The sequence below is a fragment of the Pelophylax lessonae genome (assembly GCF_965119305.1).
Source record: "Pelophylax lessonae genome assembly, chromosome: 12".
Classification (NCBI taxonomy): domain Eukaryota; kingdom Metazoa; phylum Chordata; class Amphibia; order Anura; family Ranidae; genus Pelophylax; species Pelophylax lessonae.
Genome location: NC_138779.1, coordinates 93,780,127 through 93,807,260, shown reverse-complemented (window position 1 = coordinate 93,807,260; position 27,134 = coordinate 93,780,127). Strand labels below are relative to the sequence as shown.

The 27,134-nt window shown below is 44.6% G+C and overlaps 1 protein-coding gene across 1 annotated transcript; it reads right to left on the bottom strand.

The window, feature by feature from the left end:
• LOC309568889 (putative nuclease HARBI1) lies at positions 1-22,320 on the bottom strand (the record flags this gene model as incomplete). Its single annotated transcript, XM_082274669.1, has 3 exons — positions 1-792; positions 915-1,229; positions 22,303-22,320. 3 exons carry the CDS (start codon positions 22,318-22,320, stop codon positions 1-3), a joined length of 1,125 nt encoding a protein of 374 aa, XP_082130795.1.
• Between the last annotated feature and the right edge of the window lie 4,814 nt (positions 22,321-27,134).

The following is a 27,134-nucleotide window of genomic DNA, read 5'->3' as shown; positions in this document are numbered from 1 at the left end:
CTACATGTCATTCTGCCAGCTCACTGCACCGATTCCATTGAAATATGCCAGGTAATCCAGCCTGCTTTGCCGAGCACTTTGGGTTGGTAGCCTGGAAGGCACTCGGTCCACAGAAGTCAGTCCAGCAAGGCACTCCTGCCCTTCCTCGCGGTTGGATATTCCAGATCTATCACCTTCCCGATCTGGTGCTGATGCAGCATACCCCTGTACATGGCGGCGGAGGTAGTTATGAAGGACACAACATGCCAAAACAGCAGTATCCACTTTATACATTGCCAAGTTAATGGCAGTTTGAAAAATGCGGAATCTGTTGGCCAGTATTCCAAACGCATTTTCTACAACCCTGCGTGCACGTGACAGCCTATAGTTGTAGATCCTCTGCTCTGTGGTCAAGCCACGCATGGGGAAAGGTTTCATCAAATGTTCTCCTAATGCAAACGCATCGTCCGCTATGAAAACGAAATTGAGACCTTCCACATTCTGAGCATTTGTTGGTAAATTCAGTGTCTCGTTCTGGAGGCGCTTATAGAACTCGGTTTGCTCAATAACACTGGCATCTGAGTGGCGCCCATTTGTACCTATATCTAAGTATAGGAATTCGTAGTTAGCGTTCACAACTGCCATCATGATAATACTAAAGAATCCCTTGTAATTATAGTAATAAGATCCGGAGTTGGCAGGTGGGGTAATGCGTACATGCTTCCCATCTATCGCACCTCCACAGTTTGGGAAGTTCCACATTTCATTAAAGTTTTTGGCCACCTCCAACCATTCCTCTGTGTTCTCGGGGAACTGTAAAAACAAATAAAAAAATATATAAATCTGTGCGCTGCCGACAGAAAACGGTTAACAACTATTATTTTAGAAAATTGCAGTTGGTATTGGTAATATCTGAGAGTAATTAGAAAAATTACCTTTATGTATTCCTTCTGTAGAGCAGTAATCAGCGCCTTGCAGGTCTCAGGAATGATCTTTCCAAGGGCCTGCGGGGATATTCCAGTTGTGAATTTCAAGTCCTGCAAGCTTCTTCCTGTTGCCAGATACCGCAGGGTGGCTATCAGCCTTTGTTCTGCACTGATCGACTCACGCATGTTTGTGTCCTGCTTCTGTATCCGGGGAGTGACAGATGACAGGAGATGCTGGAAGCAGTCATCATCCATTCCTAAATAATTGCGGAAATCATCCGGATTGTTCTCCTGAATCTCACGGATGAGATGCATGTGTGAGTACTTAGAACGGTTGAGGAGCCATTCCTTACTCCACGATCTTCATCTTCTCTGTTGTTTTTGCTTGAGAACGTTCTGGATAGCCAGAACGCCTAGCATAGCAACTGGAAGGCTGGTATCCTCCATCTTTGCAGGTATCAGACAGAACGTGCGAGGGAACGAGTGAAATAACGCGGCAACACACGAACAATCTGAACAGCTCGTCACAAAGGCACTCAAGGCGTGGTTAGAGGGGACACACGCACATTACATCATTTCCTCTCACGCGCTACAGCGTGGTTACGCATACCGGAAGCTAAGAATTATCGTCCGAGAAAATTCGTATCGTGAGTAACCTCTCCCGTTTAGCGAATATTATTGAGAGCTGCTAGAATACGAAAAAAAACGGATGGAACGTCGCCCGATTTTCGGATCGTGTGTACTGGGCATTATGCCTCATACACACAATCAGATAATCGGAAGAAAAAAATTGTTTTCAAATTGATTGCACGATAATCTGATCGTTAGTACACAGCTTTTGACAGCCAATCACGACAGTTCGTCCTAAAATATCCGACAGGACAAACACAAAAACTTTTCTTGTACGATAGCCTAGCGAACGACAATCGTTTTAACCAGTACAGTATGCGTTTGCTAAAAAGCGATAGACAAAGACCACGCATGATCGGAAACACGAAAAAAACCCAGAAGGAGATGGGAGAACGATACTCAGTATCCCCAAGATGGCAACTGGAAGTGCTGGGTCCTGCATTCCTTCAGTACAGTTCTCCATTTGTACTATGAGAACAAACGAATAAACGCGAGCAAACTATTAAGCGTGCGGATAGCAATACACGGATATGCCTCTACGATACGAACAGAAATAGCCAAAAGGCATGGCAGACACAGGGGTCACACTTATATGACATCACTTCTGATACGTAGCTATGCAAACAGGAAGCTGTTTCAGAATCGTACAAAAAAAAAAATCATACATTTAGTAAACATTGTTGAATTCAATATTAGTATCATGAAACAAAATCCGAACAATAAGTCGTCTGATTATCTGATTGTGTGCACGAGGCATTACAAGATGCATACTTACTTTGATAAGGCGGCTCTGTTATATGGATTGTATTCTGTATATGGTAAATGGTTAAAGGGTATCTTCACTTTCGTGGGGGAAAAAAAATCAGCAAATAAAGAAAAAGCAATATAGCGTGTACAATTGCGACATAAATCATATTGTAATTGAATGTTATTAAAGTTTCCTTTTCAATCTGCTGTAATTTTCTGAAATGCAATGCAATATGGCTACCTGGAGGTGTTCTGTACAAAAATGTGTACTGACCACACCCCAGAAACATCATTTCCTGCTTCTGTGATTGACTCACCAATTTTCCTGTCTGCCTAAAGCCCCATACACACACGCAGATCGTCGTCATACAAATGTTCATCTTTTCTCCCCGGGATGTCGGTGTCTGTTGAAAAGTGCAAAGACAGCACAAGGACAGCACAAGAATTTTGTCTGCAGACTTCAGCTGACTGCAGAAGTGATGTCATGTAATGGTTAACTTTCCCTGTGTTTTTTATTTTCTGAGCATGCCCAGTCTTGCAAATCTGCGGTCTGTAGGCTGATTTCTGTACTGACAGGCAAACAATTGTCCATTCTGGTGTCTGCAGACAAAAATTTTCATGTTTGCAAGAAAGACTCTTGTCCGCAGATTGTGTGCAGACATCTGTCGGAGGAACCATACTAACACGCATACAATCGGCAGATCTTTCGTCCGCCGACGTTTGTATGAAGACGATCTGCGTGTGTGTACGGGGCTTTAGTCAGATATACAAGTCAGATTTCTGGCATCCCCTGCAACAAAAATGTAATTTTTGGTGAGATATTCCCAATAGGCACACATTTAAAGGGGTGCAGGCCCAGCAGCTTTTCTCATTAGAGCCCTGCAGCCTCCACAGCTGATAAATATTTATGAAACCGCTCCCATTAGACCCACTCACTACAGAGGAACAAACAGGGATTTCTTCAGAATAACAAAAGGTAGGAATCTGCAACAAAGTTTGTTAAAATCCCTTCAATGTACAGAGATCACCCAGAGGGAAATGTTTTTTTCTCAAAAAAAAGTGGAGTTACGCTTCAAATATTGAGATGCCTGTTGGGTAATTATACTAGGGATTTTACAAGGATTTCTGAATAAATGCATACCTAGGCTAATAGGTGGTTTACCACCTATTGGCTATGGAGTTTTACCAAAAGTTCCACTTCAAATGTTTCTGGGATTTTTTACTTTCAATAGGTTTTTATTGAAATATATAAAATACAAACAACAAACCAAAGTCGGTTTAACAAGAAATAGCCGTATCAAGCATATAAAGAGAATTAAAGGAAGTTTCTGGGATTTTTTATAGGATTGAGGGGGAGAGTATTATGAAGGGGAGGTAAAGAATACAGTATTTCAAAGTCACACGGCAGTAAAAAAAAAAAAAAAAACAATAAATGTATTGCTAATGAGTCACCATGAACTTGCAGTCATTCCAGTAAGTTGCCGTAAATATCATAACCAGATTCCAGACATATTACAAACAATATGTTGGTAAGCTGTAATTAAATTGAAGGCGTGTAAAGTCCTCAGGCTCTGAAACTTTTGTAATTCTCAGCTGTTTAATACTTTTTCCCGACATACCGGAATTACCTTTAAAAGGTTGGGAGAGCTAACACCATCTTTTCTGAATGTTTCTGGACATAAAAATCAAGGCTAGGCAAGGAACCAAATAAACAAAACCAATAAAAGTTAGAGCAGGTACTTTTCAGGGCTGGTTCACACCAGATGCAGTCCAGTGCATTTTTAATCTGCATTAAAAATGCATGCACAGTGTTTTTTTTACATGTATCCCAATGGATCTAGTTCACACCAGTGCAGTACGCTCCAGTGCAGTCAACAAAAGTAGAACATGCTGCATTTTTTTCTGCATGGAACGTGACAAAATGCATAAAAAATGCACCGGAATGCACATGTCCTGGATTGAGGTAAAGGGAAAAAATGAACAGTAACACAAAAAAAAAAAACAAATAAAAATGCATCAGAATGCATCAAAATCGCAGATGCAGAAACGCATCTGGAACACAAATTGTGGTGTGAACTGGCCCTTAGGCCCCTTTCACACATGCGGACTGTTCAGACCCGCCTGTCAGTTTTTCAGGTGGATCTGAACAGATGCCCCATGCATCTCTATGGGGCAGCGGATGTCAGCGGAGACATTTCCGCTGACTTCTGATCCAATCTTGTCCGTGAAATCCAGACAGATGGAAACCCTATTTTCCATCCGTCTGGCGGATCAGATCGGATGGGATCAGATGAGAATGGACAGGTAATCCTTTCTCATCCTATCTCCCCATAGAGGACAGCGGGGGCCTGACAGCTCCATCTCCGCACACAGAGCGGAGACAGAGCTGCCATCCATCTGCTCAGCGGGGGATCGATCCCCCACTGAGAAAAACAGAGTCCGCCGACGGAGCGGACAGTGTGAAAGGGGCCTAAAAGTGAATCACTCATGTTTGACAAAGCTGTCAAGCTAACAATATTCCGGAATGGCAGATATACATTTAAAGGCTCATTTGTAAGCAAAACGGAAAATTTATATCAAATACTTACCGTAATTTTCCTTTCCTGATGGACTCCATGGCAGCCTATGTGGGTTAGTCCCGCCTCCTCCTAACTCATAGGACCCCACTCCCATAAATTTCACTCTGCCCCAGAGACCATGTTCCATAAAATAGCCTCCTCCGGCAGATGGGTGGGGACTCCGGCTGCCATGGAGTCCATCAGGAAAGGAAAATTACGGTAAGTATTTGATATAAATTTTCCGTTTTCCTGGCAGACTCCATGGCAGCCTACGTGTGGGAAATAACTAGCCAAACACACCAGGGTGGGCAATCTGCTGTTCAAAAGAAATTTAATTTGCACCATCAACTGATAGTATCCGCAAACCAAAATCAATAGATGATAAAGAAGCTGGCTCAACACAATAATGAGCCATGAAAGTGTGAATTGAGGACCATGAGGCCGCTTTGCATACAACTTCGGGAGCCACACGACGAAACGCTGCCCAAGAAGTTGACATTCCTCTTGTAGAATGCGCTGTCACCGCCTCTGGGGGAGCCAACCTTTAGCTCTATAGGTCCATTGAATGGACTGGACAATCCAAGATGCGATCGTTCTAGATGAAGCACGCAAGCCTTTATTCTTTCCATAGAACAGGACAAACAAATAATCCGAATGGCGGAAATGAGATGTGGCTTCCAGATATAGTTTCAGAATTTGCCCTACATCCAGTGGATGAGTCGCAGAGTCAGAGGATTTGAATGTTGGCAAGACAATTTCCTTATTTTCATGAAAAATAGAGGATACTTTTGGATGCAAATCCAACATGGGAATCAGAACCACCAAATCCGAGAAAAACGACAAAAAGGGTTCTTTGCATCCCAAAGCTCCAAGCTCAGAGATCCTTTTTGCTGAGGCGACTGCCACCAGGAACGCTACTATAAGAGACAATTCTTTGATGGAGAGTTGAACCAGGTTATCTTTTCTGAGGTCTGCAAAGAAATCCAGAACAAGCGGAAGATCCCACTTAGGGAATCTGGGCTTCCTTTGTGGTCTGAGCCTAGAAGATCCTCTGAAAAATTGCCTCACTAGAGGATGCTTTGCCCAGGATGTTCCTGTGAAAGCCGAGATAGCTGACACTTGAACTCGAAGAGAACTGACTGGTAAAGGCAGATCCAGGCCAGATTGTAGAAAACTCAAAATGTGTTGAACATTTGGAGTGCCTTGCACATCCATATTTCCGGAGATATGAGACATGAACTTCTTCCATATCCTTTCGTAGACTCTATTTGTTCCAGCTCTTCTCACATTCAACAGTGTGGAGATAGCTCCACTTGGACACCCTAATGCCTCCAGCCTTTCCCTTTCAAAAACCAGGCCATCAGGTGCAGATGGGCCGGGCAAGGGTGTAGCACCGTTCCCTAAGACAGGAGATCCTGCCTGGAAGGTAGTGGAACTGGCTTGCGAAAGCTCAGCTGTAGCAGCATTGGAAACCAGGGCCTGTTCGGCCAATATGGGGCTATCACAAGAGCCTCCACTTCTTCCGACCTGAGTCTCGTCAGGAATCGAAGGAGGACTGGAACTGGTGAGAAGGCGTAAGCCTTGTGAAACCTCCACTGCTCTCTTAGGGCATCCACCCCGAAAGCTTGTGGGCATTTGAAGCTCGTGTAGTACTTCTCCAACTTGAAGTTGCACGGGGAAGCGAACAGATCCACTTCCGGAAGGAACCCTTTTGATTTTAGCCACTGAAACACATCGGCATGAAGACTCCACTCGTTGTCCATGGAGACTCGTGATAGAAAATCCGCCTGGATGTTCTGTGTCCCTGACAGAAAAACCGCAGTGAGGTTGGATAAGTATTTCTGAGCCCAGACCATTATTGGCTCGACTTCTCTCAATAAAGAGTGACTGCGAGTTCCCCCTTGACGCTTTATATACGACACTGCCGTCGTATTGTCCAGCCTCAGGAGGACAGATGTTCCTACTGTAAGGTGATGAAATGCTTGGAGAGCTCGAAACGCTGCTCGAAGCTCCAGGATGTTTGAAACTTCCCTGTGTAACCGAGGATTCCATTTGCCCTGGGCTATCTCTGATAGGCAGTGAGCGCCCCAACCTGTGTTGCTTGCGTCTGTGGTTATCGTGACCCAAGAGATGGGAAGGATAGAATGGCAATTGAGTAGATTCCTCTTCTGCAACCACCACAGGGGACTGTCCCACATTCAGGGCCGCTGATAGGCCAGTACAACCGGCCCTGTTGTACCGGGCCCGGAGTCCTCAGCTCAGTAGGGGGGCCCGGTGAAATCTCTAAACAGCGCAAAAAAAAAAAAAAAAAGCCTTACTGCATGCATCTTAGGCTGCGCCTGTGTGTGTGTGTTTTTTTTTCTTTCTATGGCCCCTCTGCGATGTTGTGTGCTGGGGGGAGTCTGGGACTATTTTTTCTATTTCGGGCGCCGGCGCATCATGTCATCAGCCCCGCGCCGCGTTCTACGCTGACGGAGGGCGCCGTCCGGCTCAAGTCCCGGCCGCCTGTCTGCACTTTCACTTTGCCTTGAATGCCTATACCTTCTCTGGCGGAGGGATCTATTATCCTCCGCGGCTCCGCCCACGGCCGGCACTAAGCTCTGCTCTGCTCTCCACTCATCCTGCGACGAGAGACAGAGGCTGCCTGTGCTGTGTGAGACTCGTGATTGTGAGTGACTCAGTGAGTGACAGCCCAACTCAGCTTAGAAGCTACAGCGGTGTAGACTGTAGTAGGCTGTGTAGCAATCAGAGGAGGAGGCAGCTGCTTTTTAAAGTGTGAGTTCAGCAGTCCAGACAGGAGGAGGACGCAAGTGTTTTACAACAGGTGTGTGCTTGGGGGATGGCTTTGGCATGAGGGGGGAGCGGGAGGGCACTGTCTCTAGCTGCAGCGCCAGCACATACATGGCATGGGGGGGGGGGGGCATTGTCTCTGACAGAGACAGTGCCCCCCCCCATGCCATGTATGTGCTGCAGTCAGAGACAGTGCCCTCCCCCCATGCCATGTATGATGCATGGCATGGGGGGCACTGTCTCTGACTGCAGCTCATACATGGCATGGGGTGGGGGCACTGTCTCTGATGCACATACATGACATTTGCATGGGGGGGCACTGTCTCTGCAGCACATATATCATGTATGTGCCGCAGAGACAGTGCCCCCCCCATGCCAATTCCATGTATGATACATGGCATTGGAAGGGGGGGCACTGTTTCTGCGGCGCATACATGGCATTAGCATGGGGGGACTGTCTCTGCAGCATATACATGGCATTGGAAGGGCACAGTCTCTGCAGCACATACATTGCATCGGCATGGATGGCACTGTCTGCTGGCATTCATGCCGATGCAATGTAAGTGCTGCAGAGACCGTGCCATCCATGACGATGCAATGTAAGTGCTGCAGAGACAGTGGCATTCATGCCGATGCAATGTATGTGCTGCAGAGACCGTGCCATCCATGCCAATCCAATGTATGTGCTGCAGAGACCATGCCATCCATGCCGATGCCATGTATGTGCTGCAGAGACAGTGTCATTCATGCCAATGCCATGTAGGTGCTCTACAGCGGATGGCATGGTCTCTGCAGCACATACATTGGATTGGCATGGATGGCACGGTCTCTGCAGCACATACATGGCATCGGCATGAATGCCACTGTCTCTGCAGCACATACATTGCATCGACATGGATGGCACCATCTCTGCAGCACATGCATTATGGCATTGCATCAATGGCATGGATGGCACTGTCTCTGAAGCACAATATGGCATGGATGTTACCATACACACGACAGAGTTATCATAATGCTGATGATCTTAACCAGTTGCTGACTGCCCCGTAGCAGATTTACTGCTACAGGGCCTTCGCGCTGCACAGGATCATATATATATATATATGAGATTCTACATTTCCGGGTATTGGAGCCGATCACAGACATCCCAAGTCTCTCGCGACTTGCGGGAGTCTCCCACCTTTGGCTGGTGGCTCACGGACACCCGCAACTGCCGTGCGATCTCCCAGCTGCCGCAGGAGACTTAGGATGTCTGCCGAAGGAGAGACCGACGGCGATGGAGCCGAACACTGCAGCCGGAGGATGACGTCACCGCTGTGAGCCGACCGACACTCTGGTGGTATGGGATGGCTTTGTCCAAGCATCACACGGCCTTCAGTAGCCGAGTGCGGCCTGTCCCATACCATCGGATTGTCGGTCGGCTCACAGCGGTGACGTCATCCTCCAGCTGCAGTGTTCGGCTCCATCGCCATTGATCTCCCCTCCACCTCTTTGCCTGGACAGAGCCCTTTGTGTGTCTACAAGCGGACCGCTGGAAGTCCCCCATGGTATGTTACACAGTCCACTGGGGTTAGCATTACAAGGAACAGGTTGTCCTTTTTCTCCCAGCACTCCCAGCCTTTTTTAGACAGCTGCAGGATTGGCTCCTATTCGGCTCTATCCACTGACCAGAACACTCGGCTTGTCTTAAAGGGTCAGTGAAGCAGAAAGCACATGACAGTATTATTATTTTAACTGTTTCCCTTGTTCATCTTAATAAACAGTAAGTTGTTTTACTTTATTTGCAATGGCATTAGTATTTTTCATCACAGCCCCAAGCGTCTCCTGGTGAGACTCCCAAGCGACTCTTTTGTGTGCATTTTCCTAGCATCCTCACGGTCCCTAGGTTGATCCTCTCTGGCAGCTATAGGCACATGATTATCACAGCGCTTAGTCTCTTTTTTTTGGTTTTAGATACAGGAAGCAGCAGCTCTGCTCTCTACTGCAGCCGCTGCTTCTTCCAGAGTACCCGCATGACCAGCATTACCCGCAAGCAGTAACCACCAGCATTACCCGCCTGCAGTAACCGACAGCAGTCTTAGAAAAGGTATGTGCATTAGCGTGTGTCAATTGTTACAATATGTTTTTTAATAACTAGTTGTGTTTTGTCATAATATGTCATGTCCTTGTTCATACACGTATGAATAAGGACGACATGACATGTTCTAGCTACCTAAGTCACAGGTACTAGGGGTGCAACTATCCCCCAGCACATAACTGTAAATATCCCAGCATGTGCAGTGTATCTGACTCCTACCACCATCACCACTTCAGATCACTGAAGTGGTCGTGGTGGTTAGAGTGTTCCTTTAATATCTCTCAGAAAAAGTAAACCTCTGTATACTGATTCCATTTCATTTGAAGTAACCCAAAACTGTCTGGAGGAAGGTAAATATCACTTGAAGACAAAACTGCACTTTGTTTAAAGGCGGGGCCTAGGGTGGGGCCGGGGGTGGGGCTGGGATGTGACCAGGGGCGGGGTTGGGGTGGGGCCATGGGTGGGGCTTAAGGGGGCCCCGTCAGCTAGGCTGTACGGGGCCCCATGATTTCTATCAGCGGCCCTGCCCACATTACTGGGGAAATCCAAATCAGATGATCCATGTCGCCTGGGCACCATTGGCGAAGAAATCCTGTTTGAAAAGGATGCATCCTCCATTGAGCCCATTTCACCATAGGTGTCGTGGCCACCATAGTGCCTATTATTTTGAGGCACTGTGAGACATGGAGATGAGATGTTCACATGGCCAGCTGTACTCTGTCTCTGATAATCAGGATTTTCTCTAGAGGCAAGGAGATGATGCCCTTGACTGTATTGAATTGAGCCCCGAGAAAGATAAGTGCCTGTGTGGGCTCCAGATGGCTCTTTTCCAAGTTTAGCAACCAGCCGAACTCGAGAAGAGTCGCCTGACTAGATCTCTGTGAACCAGGAGTTGCTCTCGATCTTGCGACAGAAGTAGTAAGTTGTCTAAATAATGGTGAAGACGCACTCCCTTGATTCTGATCAGGGCTACCACAGCCAATAAGTTTTGAAAATACTTGAGGAGATGTTGTGAGCCCGAATGGGAGACATGTAAACTGAAGATGGTGTTGATCCACAGCAAACAGCAGGTATTTCTGTAACTCTGTTGCTATAGACACATGGAAATATGCATCCTTCAAGTCTATTGACACAAGCCAATCTCCTGGCTGAACCGCCTGGCGGATTGTCAATAGTGTCTCCATTTCGAATTTTCCCTTTTTTATAAAGGAGTTTAGATGCGTGAGGTCTATGAACGGTCTCCAGGGGCCGTTCTTCTTCATTACTAAGAAGAGTGGTGAATAGAGGCCTTGAAACCTCTCTTTGGCTGGTACTGGAACTACTGCGCCTTGAAGCAGCAGCGCATCTACATATGCCGAAAGGATTTGCCTTTCTTCTTCCGACCGTGGAAGAGCTGTGGGAACGAACTTGAGGATAGGTGGACTGCAGAACGACCAAGTGTGTCCTGTAGAGATTGTCCTGATGACCCAAAAATCTTTTATCGAGGCTGCCCAGACGTGTCGAAACCGGAGAAGGCGATCACCGACCTGAACCGTCTGGACAGGCCCAACATCAAAAGGACTTAGCCGCTTCCCGGCTACTAGAAGAGGCTCCTTTGGAAGCCTTTTGGTTTGAAGATGGATTTTTCCTCCATGTTTTCTGGAATTCACGACCAGGTCTGTAACTTCCAGCATCCTTCGCTCTATCCAAAGATTGTCTGGACTGTGTCCTTCTCTGACCCAGCAGACGACGATCCTGCGGGAGGAACCCCGACCTATGGCCCGTGGCCCGTGAAATAGCGCTCTCCAGCTTGTTCCCGAACAAGGAAGACCCTTCTAATGGAATACGGCACCAAGCCTGCTTGGAGGAAGGATCAGCCAGCCAGGGGCGCAGCCATAGAGCCCATTTAGCTGTCACTGAAGAGAGCATTGCCTCGGGCCACCAGACGAATAATATCTAGGGAAGCCTCCCCCAGAAAAGAAGCCGCCAGTCTGAGCTCATTCACTGCTGAAGCTCTGGCTACTTCTTCTGATACGGGCCTTAGATCAGAATCCACCTCTATTGTCCAGGCCTCCATGGCCTTGGATAAAGCCGCAATGGCTAGGGCTGGCTTACAAGCCATTCCAGCAGACACATAAATCTTCTTAAGGTCCGTGTCGATTCTTCTTTCCAGCCCATCTTTAAAAGACACTGTGTCTTCGAGTAGAAGAGTGACGTGCCTCACTAATCTCATGAGGGCGGCGTCCACTAGGGGCGCTGACTCCACGTGCTTCACATCCTCACTCTTGAATGGGTACATCCTGGAAACTTTGGATACCAGAGAATTTTTCCTCTCTGCACATCCCCACTCATCCGAGATAATTTCACCAAGTTCACCTAAAAAGGGAAAGTTATGGCGCTCTTTCTTTAGGTGCTTGAAGTACCTTCTTTGTTTAGATGGTGACTCTACTGGCTCCTCCCACTTTAGGGCTCCCTTTACTGCCTTAACCAGGGTAGGGACCAAGGCAAAATCAAAGCCTGTGCCAGAAGTATCCGATTCGTCCTCACTATCCGAGGAGTTGAAGCCGGAAATGCTCTGCTGAGAAGGGCCGGGAGTACTGAGGCTATCCCTAACAGGGATGTCTGCCATACCAGCCGAGGGGCTACAGGTGCGGTCAACCTCCAGGTTTTGTAGGGATTCTTGGACCACCCGTCTTACCAGGGATTCCACCTGCTGGTTATCATTCCCCCTTTCTCTAGAGGCATGGGCAAAACATGCATCGCATATTGATTTGCCATCAGAAACACATGCTGCACAACCCCAGCAAGATCTTCTATCAGGGTGTCTTTGTGCTGATGCAACCATGGAGCCTTCCCTGTGATGTTTGGTAGAAGACTTGTGGCGACTAGTGCCAGGAGAAGTGTTATGACGTTGTGACCTAGTAAGGTCCTTATCTTCGCGTGCTTTAGTTTGTTTATCAGACCTATAAGGGCTAAGAGAAAAGGGAAAAATTACCCCTACAAATCCAAACCGCACAGGGATAGGTAAAAATAATACCATTCTTACCTGTAGAGTAAGGGTTGGCCACTGGGGGGCGGTGAAGTATCCATACTACTCTTAACAGGAAGACTGTAACAAACACAGGAATAAGGAAGTGCTGCATACACCACAGACTGCACACAGACATCCAGCAGGATTAAAGCGGAGTTCCACCCTGGATTTTTTATTTTTTTTTTAAATACCCCCGGGACAGTCAGGGCTAGTGCATTCCACAATGGCTAGCCTCTGATCTGTCCCAGGTTGCACTTACCTGTTAGGACAAATACTTACCTTGAAAACGTCTTGTCCAGCACTGCCATCTCAGATGTGGGCAGCTTGAAGCCAGCGAGATCCCCTTCGGCGTCTTCTTCCGCCTTCTTCGGTCCCACGATGCCCTGCGCCGGCCCCGCCGTCACTTCCGGGGCGCGCGCGTCATCCCTCCACAACTTCTGGGCATGCCCAGAAGCTGTTTAGAAGGGGATGACGCGCGCGGCCCGGAACTGACGTCGGGGGCGGTGCAGGCGCAATGATTCCTGGGAGCGATGACGTTCAGCTCCCAGGAATCATTGCAGAGCCAGGAAGTGACGACGGGCCGTGGCCGAGGAAGGAGGAAGAAGGAAGTAAGGTAAGTATATTTTCTTCGCTACGAGGTAAGTAAAAAAAAAAAAAATATGCGATTATCCATTTCTTTTTCAGGTGACCCGGAGCGAGAAGATGGAGGTAAGTATTAAATTAGGGTGGAACTCCACTTTAAGTTTACCACTAGCAGAGAACGATCAAACACAGGGAAGCCGCCGCATATGCCCGCAGTACGATCCCAATGTGATCCACTGTGACAGCAGTTTAAATCTGCCGCCAGATAATGACGTCACCGCCCCCCCCGTGACAGACAGCATCCGTGCGCATGTGTGAGCACGGAACAGCCACTCCACTGCGCCGGCACCGCCCCCAGACACCCAGCGGTGACCCAGAAGCTGCGCTGGAACACAGGAAGAGCCGGGGCCACAAGATGGAACGCACCTGCGTTCCAAAACACAGCAGGACAAAATACATATACAAAAAAATGGCTGCCATACGTTACCAAGCACGCTCCGAACCACGGTCTGACCTGGGACACAAAAACCTCCAGTGCATCGATTCGGGGTGTATTAATGGGCTTCCCGCTAGTAGCTAGGACAATTGGCCGTATTCAGCTTGCCCGCCAGTGGCCAGGCTTTATGCTTCTCCAATGCATGGGATTGCACACCCGTGTCCTACCCCGCTAGTAGCTAGGGCGTACTGGACTCTTCAGGAATTCAGCCTGGAATCGATCGTGTAAATCACCAGGAAATAGACTGAAAATCTTCATGAGGTAAGACTTGATATCCATCCAACAGGAGGAGGACAAAAAAGGAACATGGTCTCTGGGGCAGAGTGAAATTTATGGGAGTGGGGTCCTATGAGGTAGGAGGAGGCGGGACTAACCCACATAGGCTGCCATGGAGTCTGTCAGGAAAACTTTTTTTTACATGATGGAGCTTTTTTTTTTTTCCAAAGGAGCTTTTTATACTCACCATTCACCAGCCAGATCTTTCAGCGGAGTACATTCTTATAGTTGCCAAGCACCCTGGATCTTGTGAGACAACCTGGCGTGTCCTGCATTCTAGCACCTTGCTCCATAATAAAGCTGTATTGTCAGAGTAGTCTCCGCCTGACAGTACAAATATAATCCCAGGCTAATGTTATTGGGGAAAGAGGCAGTGGTGCAAGAGTGTGTCATTAGGTAAGTAAACATTGAACACCAGTGAAAGGGGAATTTAGTTAGCCACCAGTGACCACCGATGAAAGAGCGGGGGTTTAATTTCAGTGCCACTGGCCACCAATGAAGGGGGGATTTAATCACTTGCCACTGACCACCAGTTAATGGGAGATTTCATTTAATTTCCACTGACAACCTATGTATGAACGGTAAATTTAAAATTACTACTACTGACCCCAAGTGAAGAGAGATGTATTTTTGTTCCTACTGACCATCAAAGCTGGGGGTTTTATTATTATTGCTACTGACAACATTGCTGAAGGTAATTACTGCAGCCACTAAAACTGTTTGGGGGGTTATTATTACTGGCACTGATATCAATGCTGGGGGTTATTGATGCAGCTACCAACGCCAATGCAGGGGGTTATTAATGCAGCCACTCTCACCAGTGCTGGAGGTTATTATTGTTGCCAATGACACCAAAGCCTAGGGTTATTATTGCAGCAACTGACATACTGTAACTACTTGGGTTTATTACTACTGCCACTGACATTATTGCTGGGGGTAATTATTGCGGGCAATGACACCATTGCTGGCTTTTTTATTACGGCCATTGCCACCAATGCTGGGGGCTACTATTGAGACCATTGACACCAATACCAGGGAGTTACAATCCCTGAGATCAATTCTGGGTGTTAGTGTTATGGCCACTGACAGCATTGCTCTGGGTTACTATAAATGCCACTGATATCATTGCTGGAGGATCATTATTGACACCAATGGTGTTATTTCATTCACACTTTCTCTTCAACGTTCCCCTGGCCCTGTTTTGTCTAAACATATCAAAGCAAATTTGTCATACTACAAGCCATTTGCCTCAAGGGATCTCTTTATTGACCATGCCCACAAGCGTTCAATGTTTTTAAATGTGCATAATTGGGTGTAACAATTTAACCACAAAGATCCTCAATGAAAGCGCTGGGGGATTCTATAAGTCTGTACAGCCACAAAACAGTGTTGTGAAAGCTGATGGCTAGTAATTGTAGTTCACATGGGTGAAAGACCAACAACACAGTTAATGTAAACATATAAAATGTTGGTTGGTCCAACAACAAACTTGAAAAAGATAAAAAGGCTTGTGAGTGAATAGACTGGACTGTGTAAATGTCAATCACATGTTGCTATAATCCGTATCATATATCATATCATATCATTATTCTAAGAGACACATTAATCACAAGAGAAATCGGCACTTGGAATGGCATCCAACAATGGTTATCCTTTATTGCAAAAACATGTATAACAGCTGTAACACACCAATGCATTTAGTCCGCCAGGCGTTAGTCATGGCGGAAGTATCATTTTACTTCAGCCATGACTAAGGCCTGATGGCCGAAACACGTTGGCTGTATTATAGCTAGTATACATGTTTTTGCAATAAAGGATAACCATTGTTGGATGCCATTCCGAGTGTTGACTTCTCTTCTTGTGAATTGTGTTACCTGAGGCTTCGGCAGCCTGAAGGTCTGAGCACCAGGAGGAGCTGGGATGTGAGAGGGTGGAAGCGCCTACACCCCTGTATTCATAAGAGACGCACTGCCTTTGTTTTTCCTTTATTTTGCATGGCCTATAAGAAGGCAAAAGGAATGGGAAGAGTGTGTGGTAGGCAGCGATGTAATCCTACTGTTTGCATTAAAGGGAGGTCTATTAAATAGGTAATAACTTCAACAATTCATATGTGCTGTGTTAGACATTTGTGACTGCTCTCTCAAACAAATGGAAAGTTATTCTATATATAAGTGGTGGTGGTATTTATAAGCTCATAACCTTTATCTCACATGCTTCAAATAAACTATATCACAATGTATATGTTATTAAACCCTTCATAATACTTTAATACTTTCCTCTACATCTATGCAGTTATTGCCAAGATGAAGTTCCCAGTATGCTCTGTCCGCATGCTTTGCATGTTGGGTTTATTCGTTAAGTGTATCTACGGTGGTGCAGTATGTTTTGTTGTGTTCTGGTTTCCTCCTAAAGCATGCTTGTTGGCACAGAATGATCTAATGTCTGTGTGGCTTGCAGGTGCAAAGGGGCCTCTAAGGGCACTGAACCCATTGCAGACACAGGCCAACCCTGCCCTTAATACTCATTAGGACTTCTGTGGCTGGTTGCTGGCACTGAAAGTACCCAAGACAGCTACTGGGCGTACTCCATGGGTTGATGGACCAGACAATGGTGGCTGCATTACCGATGCCATCTTGTGTCACTCTAACTGCTCACCTTGACAATAGACCCCCTTAAATTATAGGAGGTCTATTTAAGCTTGATTAACATACAACTGGAATCCATTTACTATTAGCTTAGACTGAATGAAGCTGAGCTTAGATTAAAGGGTAAACGCCAGATCGCTCTAAAAGTAACGTCATTCAAAAAAAAGGAACAGAAAATGCAAAATAGTGCTCACTGCTAATATTTATTAAAATTGTTATAGCACAATCTATACTATTCACAAAACAATCCAATTGTAGAGTCAAAAGTGTAACAGCCTAATTCAAGAAACAAAGAATCAGCAATATCCTCAGCTGCAGGAAGCGTTTCACAGAACTCTGCAATGATCACTAGCAGTTCATGTCTGTCAGCGTGATGACGTCATTGGGCTCCGCCTTTATATACTGCATTCTGGCAAGATCAATGGCTATTTTTTGTATCTGCTGAAAATGATCTTTACCTAAAAATTGATAACAATTACAGTCACCACATCTAAGGTATAGATACTGATTAGTGGGGAGCAGGTCTTTTATTGCTGCTTAATAGGCAAAGAATACACCATTTCATTAAAAAAAAAAGCTTTGAGGATGCCTTAGGGTCACTATACACATTATAATCTAACCACACAATCTTTGTACAATCAACTTTAAATTTCCCTCCCCCCCTTGACGTCACTTTCGGGAGCTTGCGATTCGCCCTGGTTCCCACAGCACGGCAGCTCCATCCTGCACTCCGGACATTCCGCTGCACACCGCTGGTTGGTGTTGGGACACAGGATTGTGCCAAGCAGACCTCCCTGCTGGACATTCTTTGGAGATTGCTAAACTTATATCAAGTTTATCCTTGTGAGTGTTTTTAACCTCTTCTACAAGAAACCCTGACCCACTGCACCTAGAGGCACTTTACAATTTAACCACACAATCTTTGTACAATCAACTTTAGATTTGACAAAATTATGTAATATGAGGCCCTACCTATTCTATCCAATCAATTTGTATGCAATCAGGCAGGCCCCCAGCCTACATAGTTACTGGTAGATTTAAAGGAGATTGTACAATCAGACAGTTGGGGTCAAAGTGCATACCTTTAAAAAAATCAGAAGAAGATTGTACCAAATTAAAGCGGTAATCAACACAAAATAAAGATGTGGTGACTGCAGATTTATATTTATCTCAGATGTTGGATAAACTGGCAGATTTTGTAGAGGGACAGTTGATAATGGGTGGAGATCTAAACATCTCGTTAGTACCCTCGATAGATGTCTCTTCGGGATCATCCACGACGGCTCCTAGAGTGCATAAGGAAGTGTCCCGCGCCCTTAACCGGGCGCAATTGATGGATGTGTGGCGGCTCTTTCACCCGTCAGAACGGGATTACACTTTTTTTTCTCCACCACACCAGGTCTATACTAGACTGGATTATTTCCTGATTCCACATGCACAACTACACTCAGTAATCGATACCTCTATAGGCAATATCACGTGGTCAGACCACGCCCCCGTGCTCCTTAGATATTCGCTAGGGAGGATGACATCAAACCCCTCAAAGGTATGGAAACTGAATGAAAGTATACTAGAAAGTCCAGGGGTGTTAGCGGAAGTAACAGAGGCCCTTAGGGAATACTTCAGGATTAATGATACGGATGATTGTAATACTGGCCTATTATGGGAAGCTCACAAACCCGTCATACGCGGTATACTGATTAAACATGGGGCACGCATTAAAAGGGAGAGAGAGAGCACCCTCCAGTCGTTACTGGTTAGGCTACAAAAAGCGGAAGCATGCCATAAACACGTTCAAACATCAAATAATATGCAGGAGCTGGTTACTATCCGCCGACAGATTACGGACATACTTCAAGACAGAGCAAAAAAGGGTATCCAAAGAGGAAGAAAAATAGGATACGAGGTAGGAGACAAATGTGGGAAGGCATTAGCAAACGCAGTACGTGATCTTAGGACTTCATCATATATTACGCAGGTGAAGAATAAGCAGGGTAAGAAACTAGTGATGCCAATTCAGATGACGCAGGTTTTTCGTGAGTTCTTTAAAGATCTCTATAATCTCCCAGTTGCTACCCTGGATTTAGCCCTGGCGAAGGAATATATTGCGAACTCAGGGATGCCTCGGCTATCCTTAGAAGTGACGGAAAAACTCGAGACACCCATAACACAATCAGAAATACTCCAAATTATTAAATCGATGAAACCAGGTAAGGCGCCTGGACCGGACGGGCTCACTCAGTTTTATTATACCTCTTTCTTTTCAGAACTAGGCCCCCATTTAGAAAAACTTTTTAACACTGCCAGAGAAGGACCAGCCTTTCTTAAAGAAACTCTGAAAGCACATATTACATTAATCCATAAGGAGGATAAGGACCCAGCAGATTGCAGTAGCTATAGACCGATCTCCCTCTTAAATTTTGATTTAAAAATTTTCACAAAGTTACTGGCAGCACGATTGTCCCAACATGTACAACCGTTGATACATTTAGACCAAGTCGGGTTTATTCCTAATAGAGAGGCTAGGGACAACACAATCAAGACCCTTAACCTAATTCATATTGCCTCCAATGCCCGCAAACCGGGAATTTTCTTAAGCACAGATGCCGAGAAGGCATTCGATCGGGTCAATTGGGATTTTATGATCGCAGTACTGAGGCATGTGGGCCTGGGAAACAATATGCGGAATTGGATTTCGGCATCCTATTCCATGCCATCTGCACAGGTTAAGGTAAATAGCTTTCTCTCAGATCCCTTCCCCATTAGCAATGGGACACGTCAAGGCTGCCCCTTGTCACCCCTTTTATTTGCGTTGGTTTTAGAACCCTTTCTATGTAAAATACGAAGTCACCCGGATATCGGTGGTATCCTGGTGGGTGGGGTACAACACAAGATATCGGCATACGCGGACGATCTGCTGTTTTCATTAACTAACCCGATGATATCACTACCTAACTTATTGCAGGAATTTGACATATATGGGAAATTTTCAAATTTCAAAATTAATTTTACCAAGTCTGCGGTGATGGGGGTACATTTAACTATACCTATGCGAGAGTCGATCCAAAAGAACTTTCAATTTAAATGGCCGGAGCAAGCTATTCGCTATCTAGGAACTAATATACCAACTAAATTAAGCCAGCTATTTAATTTGAATTATCCTCCACTTATGGCTATGACACGGATACTGTTAGAGAAATGGCAGAAGGGACTACACTCGTGGTTCGGGAGGTGTAATCTTATCAAAATGTGTATCCTCCCAAAATTTCTATATTTATTTCAAACTCTACCATCTCAGATCCCATTGAAGTTTTTTAATCAGGTAAATACCCTATTTTTAAAGTTCATCTGGCCACATGGGAAACCACGGATATCAAAAAATTGGCTGAGCCTTCCGAAGAGAATGGGAGGGATTGCTTTACCTGACATTAGGAAGTACTATCAAGCCGCCCATCTAGGTAGAGTGGTAGACTGGGGTTGCCACTTTAAAGACAAAATATCAGTTCAGATAGAGCAAGCACAGACCCCTGTGGCGCTGAGTAGGACCCCCTGGATGTGGAGGGAATGCCCTTTGGCGTTGAAATCACACCCTCTGATAGGCGCAACACTGAGATTGTGCGAGGCAATTCAACTTAAACAGAGGTTATTCTCAAGAGACTCCCCACTTTACCCAATCTTAGGTAACCCTAAATTTGAGCCAGGATTATCTTCCAGTAGCTTTATGCGGCTGCGTAGAGCCGGCTTTTTTCAGGTAACACACTTCCTGATAGAGGATAGATGGCCTACACTATTAGAACTGACAGAAACACAGGGCCCTTACACTCTATCGGTATGGCAGGCTTTACAGTTGCGCCATTTTTTAGGTTCGCTCTCACCACCAAGTACTTATATCAGACCTCTTACGGAGTTTGAGGATTACTGCTTTAGTCAAGGCCGGAAGAAGGGTACTTTGTCATATATGTATGGCCTACTGGTTACCCCTCAGACTCAACCGGTCTTACCCTGGATTCGTATGTGGGAGATTGAGATGAGTAGAACATTTTCACCAGCTCAAATTAAGAAGATGCTAGTACTAACATTAAGGTCCTCCCGATGCACTAAATTGCAGGAAACAAGTTATAAGATTATGTCAAGGTGGTACTACACACCAGCTAAACTGCATAAATGTTACCCGGAAGCGTCAGAGGCATGCTGGCGTTGTAACAGTGCAGAGGGAACTATGTTCCATATTTTCTGGGCCTGCCCCCGATTAAATCATTTCTGGTCGGAAGTCCATAGGATTATTCAGAAATTTACTGTACACACAATTCCAAATGATCCTGCTTTCTTTTTATTGAATATGTCGGATCTTCCGATGTCAGTTTTTCAAAAAGGTATTATTGGCCATCTCCTTAGCGCAGCGAAGGCTTGCATACCCTCAAAATGGAAGCAAAACTCACCCCCCACGGTTTCGAGTTGGATACTTAAAGTGGAAGCAATCAGGAGGATGGAGGAGTTAGTATGGGCATCTAAACACAAACATGAGAAATTCACTTTACTATGGGGAGGCTGGGATGGATTTGTGACATCTGAGGAAGGAGCCTTACTAATGTGCAGTCGGTAGAGTATGTTGTTCGGTTGGTAGACTGGTCTCCTCCATGGTGATAATAGTGTTGGATTTTGGAGGTATGAGGGGGTTTTCCCTCACCCGTGGAGCTGTTCCCTTTTTTTTTTTTTTTTTTTTTTTCACAGGTTTGGGGGGGAGGGGGGTTTAAAGCAGATATGGGTTAACATGTTTTTCTATTTGAATATATTTAGGAATATGAAAATGTTGATAACTATATTTGTGTTGACGGAACGTGCTTTTGTTTTTTTTTTTGTTTTTTTTTTTCTGGTGATATTTTGTAACACATCGATTGTAATGTTCAGCAACGATAAAAAAAATAAAAAAGATTTAAAGACTGCATTTCCTTTTATGGGGCTTGTATCCCTTTTTTTACCTGATGACACCCTTTCTGTGTTAGGGTGTCTGCTTTCTGGATGGGGGTGCAATGCAAACACCTTTTGTCAGCAGCAATGTCAACCTGGGGAGAGGGTAGAGTTAGATGCTTTAGCAGATTTAGATTATAGTGGTTGTAAACCCTTACATATACCCAGTGAAGTGATAAGTCTCAGGTGATACAGCCCAAAGCACACAATAAAGGCCCGTATAAAGTACAATTTTTTACGTTGACCGATCGGCCGATTATCTGATCGTTAGTATAGTGCTTTTGACAGCTGATTCCGACTTTTTAGACTACAAAATCTGAATGTGCAGGCTATAAAATTTTTATCGTAAGTCAATAAAACGTCCGATTTTCATTTAATCAATACAGTTTTAGTCCAAAAAAATCATAATTGCAAGACTACGCACGCTCAGAAATGAAAGAATACATTACCAAACAATTCAACACATTACATTACTTCCAAAGTTGTATTCTGTCGTACGAGAATTTTTGTACGTTGAGTAACCTCTTCATTTTCAATATGAGACTAGCATGCAACAAAAAATGGACGATTATTCATCCAATATTCTTATTGTGTGTACCAGGTTTACGTAAGTTGTACCTGGTTATCTGTAGCCATCTGTCCTGTACATCCATTCAAAGTCTAGAATTTACACAGCATTTCTCAGCTCTAAAAAGAAGGGGACAGGGAGTTAAATTTACTCTCTGCAGAGCTCAGTGATAGGAGCTGTGAGAGCTAATTGGAGGGAGGGGACACACCCCCTTTTATACAGCACATAGGAACAGAGCTGAGGCTGTCAATCATAGGCTGTGTGCTGTAGCTCCCTACCCTGTCACCTTATTTCTTTTGGTGTCAGGAAAACTTGTCAGAAGTGAGGAACAAGATAGCAGATAAAAAATGACACTTTGTGCTCTGGATGGAGACAAGTACATACTATAGAGGGATTATTTTTGTTCATATTTTATAATAAGAGATAATATAATAAAGATTTTACATATGACTGAATAAAAGATGAAAATAAATGCAATTTAACCATTGTAAGCACAATTTAATGCCAAGGTTTGGGGTTGCTTTGCTTTTTTATTTTCTCAATACCTGGGCAGTTTGGCAGTTTACAGTAAAGTTAACTATACATTTTGCATCATAACAGTGTGCTTGATGGGAATGTGAAGCCATTTGTCCAAAAGTGTCTGAACATTAGTCTTTCAGCACAGTAATGTTCTGAATCACACTAGCAAATCTACCAAGAAATAGATTAAAAAGTAGAAATAGAGAGCGGCGGACTGCCTTAATCAAAGCCTTGATTTCATTCCCATTGAAATATGAAGTAATTTAAAGTAAAACTAAAAGGCAATTTTATTTTTTTGGTTTTGCAGATGGATTAGAACCCCTGGCAGTTTTTATTGCTGTTTGCGCCCCTGTTAGTAAGATTCAGCATCTATATTTGTTCTTTTTACCATTATCAGTGAAAGTGAAAGTAAAAGAAAATCCTAAACTTTGGATTGTCCCCAGAAAAGTAATAGAGGGGAAATCTTCCAATGGGAGGCCACAAGGAATTTCCTTAATTTTCAGGGATTTGCTCACACTTCCCATTTTGGCTATGACTGAGACAAAAAGTGAAAGAAAATCTCCTCAATGGGACATAGATGGTCAAAAATAAACTGACTGATTGTCCCCAGAAAAGTAACAGAGGGGAAATCTTCCAATGGGGACACTAATTCTAGTGACCTGGAAGGCCACAAGGAATTTCCTTACTTTTCAGGGATTTGCTCACACTTCCTAATTTGGCTATGAGACAAAAAGTGAAGGAAAATCTCCTTAATGGGACATAGATGGTCGTAAACACTACTAGTTTGAAACTGACAGCTCAGGTTGGAGCCGCTGTGCTAACAATCGAATTAGTGCACCGATCTCCCCTGCTGTGCTATTGTGTTCTGACAGGGGGGCGGCCCCCCTACCAGAACACTTCGGTCAGCGCTCTCAGTCATTGGCTGAAAGTGCTGATCAGGAGCTGGTCGGCAGACCTTTTTTGGTCATGACCCTTCAACAGAAGCCAGCCGAATGTCGCTGGTTTCTTTTGAACCGGCCGATGCCACCCAAAATCTGCCCCATGTACTAGGCTTTACTCTATCCAAAATGTAAAAATGTTTTGCCTAACGTTTTATTTTAGTATGGGCAGTTCATGCTGAGAAACCCACAAACATCTTGCAACTAAAGAAATCTTGCATGGAGAAGTGGTCAAAAAATTGATGTCAGTGACTGGTGGTCAATTATATAAAATACCTGCTAGAAATCATTTCTGCTAAAAAGGGCAATACCAGCTTTGATGCCAATGGTGCTAATGTTGGCCATGGGCATTACTAATAGAGAGAAGGACATCATTGCCATTGTCTTTGTGAAATAAGGTCTGTTTTTATGGCATGTCAAAGATGTTGAAGTTTCTATAGTGGAGGGTCGTAGAAACAGCTGCCTTCTAAGGGAATTGCACCCCAGGCACATGCCTACTTAAAACACCAAAGTAGAGTAGCTGCCAACAGTCCCACATGATAAGTCTGTGTCAATGGGCTTTGGGCTTGTGTTAATGGCATTTTTTTTTATTATTTTAAGACATTACGGAGCTCATCCTTTCACTGACAGCTGCATTTGACCATCTGTTATCTTCCTTCTGACCTGCACTTGACCTGATTTAAGTGAATCTTGCATTCTCATAGACTTGAATGGGAATGCCAAACCAGCTTGAAGATAAAAAAACACCCTTTGACACAGGTCCTTAACATGGTTTTCTATATATCACTTTTGGGTTTTCCATTACCCTCTTAAACGACTGAATCGTTGAAAGACAAGAATGCACTTTTGGGCCTCATGCAGACTGGACGTTCTAAAAATGCAGTAGCTTTAGCTGTAGAATTCCGTATTTAGGCTGCCTTATTTCACACAACAAAAAAACCCCAAGTTTTCAAATTGAGATCAGACAGGTTGGGCTTGGAAATGCATAGACAATGGACAGATCTTCATTTTCTTGGCCAGTTTCATGCTTGAAATACAGACTTGTAATAAGTTAAAAGTCTAACTTTTGGTGAATTTAGAATCTACAGTATTATTGTAAATGTATTAGAAAGTTGTATTCGGAATGGTCAACATCCATCGGAGGAAATATTGGCCCTGGCTTTATAATCCATCTCATATCTTGTTGCTGGTCAAATGCTTTACCTTTTAAAAGAAAACACGTACTGAGAGAAACAGAGAGGAAACCATTGCTAAATTCCTCCTAAAGATGTTAGCAGCATAGCCATTCTCGATTCAATATTGTCTCAATCGATGTCCTGGAAGAAGTGTGCAGAATAGAGCATTACAATGAATTTTCGGAAGAGGTCAGTAATGGCATCCTCCTTAAAACCTTCCATTATACACCCTCATAACTATGGGTAACAGGTGGCAAAATGCAAGTTACTTTAAAGGATAACTAAAGGCAAAACGTGTTTTTTTAGTTTTGTACAGAGTGGAGAGAGATTAAAGCCCCTGTTAACTTTTATAGCTATCCATGCCCCCGTTAAGGAGATTCACCCTCTCTATTTGTCCTGTTTACCATTATTATTGAAAGTGAAAGTAAAAGAAAACCCAAATTGTGGGTTGTCCCCAGAAAAGTAATAGACGGTGTAAGGGCTCACATCAAATGTAGAGCTTTTAAAGGACACCGCCAATCGCTTTTCTTCCTTTTGAAGGACTTTCCTCGCCCATGTTTATTAAAAAAAAGGTCATCAAGCACAAAATAACAGGGTTTCCCTCGCAAGGGTTTCAGCATTTCAGTCTTAAATCAAAATAAACAATTATTCAGCCCCTCAGGCTTGAAAATGCAGCACTGCCGCTCTGGCCTTAAACTCCAGGCCCTTGTCTGTCTCCTACAGACTGGTCGCTCATCAACAGGGTGCACATAGATAGCAGCCTCGTGCTGCACTGACTCCCACGTGGAGCCCTCCTGAATCCTGTGCCAGACCTCCTGTCTGCCGGGGTGGAGCCCTCCTGACTCCTGTGCCAGACCTCCTGTCTGCCGGGGTGGAGCCCTCCTGACTCCTTGGCCAGACCTCCTATCTGCTGAGGTGGAGCCCAGAACCATGGTCAGGTTACTACTAAAAGCCCAGCACACACCTGATTAATTATTATGCTGGCTTTTCTGAATATCTGGACCCAAGGTTGGAGATTTCATCCCATCTGGAACACTTAGAAATCTCCAGGCTCCAGGTCCCAAACTGGACTTTTTAAAACACTGAGGAAACGGAAAAGCCAGTTTCTTCTTCATGTCACAAGCACCCTGGAGCCCCTCAACCCATCTGGTTGAGAACTCTAGGTCACAACCCCTTTCTAGACCCTGGCAGAGCAACGCTCTGCCACATTGGGAAATCTTCCAAAGGGGACACTAGTTCTGGTGACTTGGGGTCCCCAAGAAACTTCCTTTAATTTGCAGAGATTTCCTCTCACTTCCTTGATTGGCTATGAGACAGGAAGTGAAGGGAAATTTTTGTACAGATGGCAAAAAGAAAATCTGACAGTGGTTATAAATGCTGATCGACTGATATTGGTTTTTCGTTGCCGATACCTATACCGATATTGTGTCCATTGCATATCGGTATCGGCCGATATAGGTCGATATTTTCGTACATTTAAAAAAATTGTTATTTTTTAATTTTTATCACTTGACAGGTACTCTTGTGGAGGGATCTGAGGGTCTAAAAGACCTAAACCCTTCCTCTGCACTTAAAAGCATTCAAAATGCCAAGTTTGTCTGTTTTGAATACTGTCATTTTTTTTTAAATCTGGCGCCAGTACCTGGAAGTGATGTCATGACATCACTTCATTGCTGATGTCTTTAATTTGTACATATGTGAGTTGCATATTCAATAACATTTGTAAACGGAATTATGCTATGTGACATAATTTTACCCTCAAATGAGCAATATTTGGAATATCTGCAATGTCGGCCAGTTTCGGGGCCGATACAGATATATCGGCAAAAGTCAATATCGGCCCTCGATATATCGGCCTTGCCAATAATCGGTCGATCCCTAGTTACAACCCCCCCTTGCTCTATCCAAAATGAAAAAAAAAAAAGGTTTTGCCAATAGTTCTAATTTATTGCACTGTAACACACAGCCCTGGGTGCAGTACACTGTGTTGCTATTTATTCAGAATGGCACCCCAGTGTCAAAATACAGTAGATTCCAACAGACCTGCACTGCAACACACCACAGAGCAAATGTTGTACAAAAGAGGTTTAGTTTTTTTTTGTTTGTTGTTTTGTTGCTTTAATGCCTCTTGCACACTGCTTCCTAAAACCTCAAGCATTTTTAGGCATATGGGCATTTTTTATGTTGCTCTAAAAGCAGCCCATTGTTTTCCATGTGCCTGTACACACAGGCATACTGTATAAACATGCG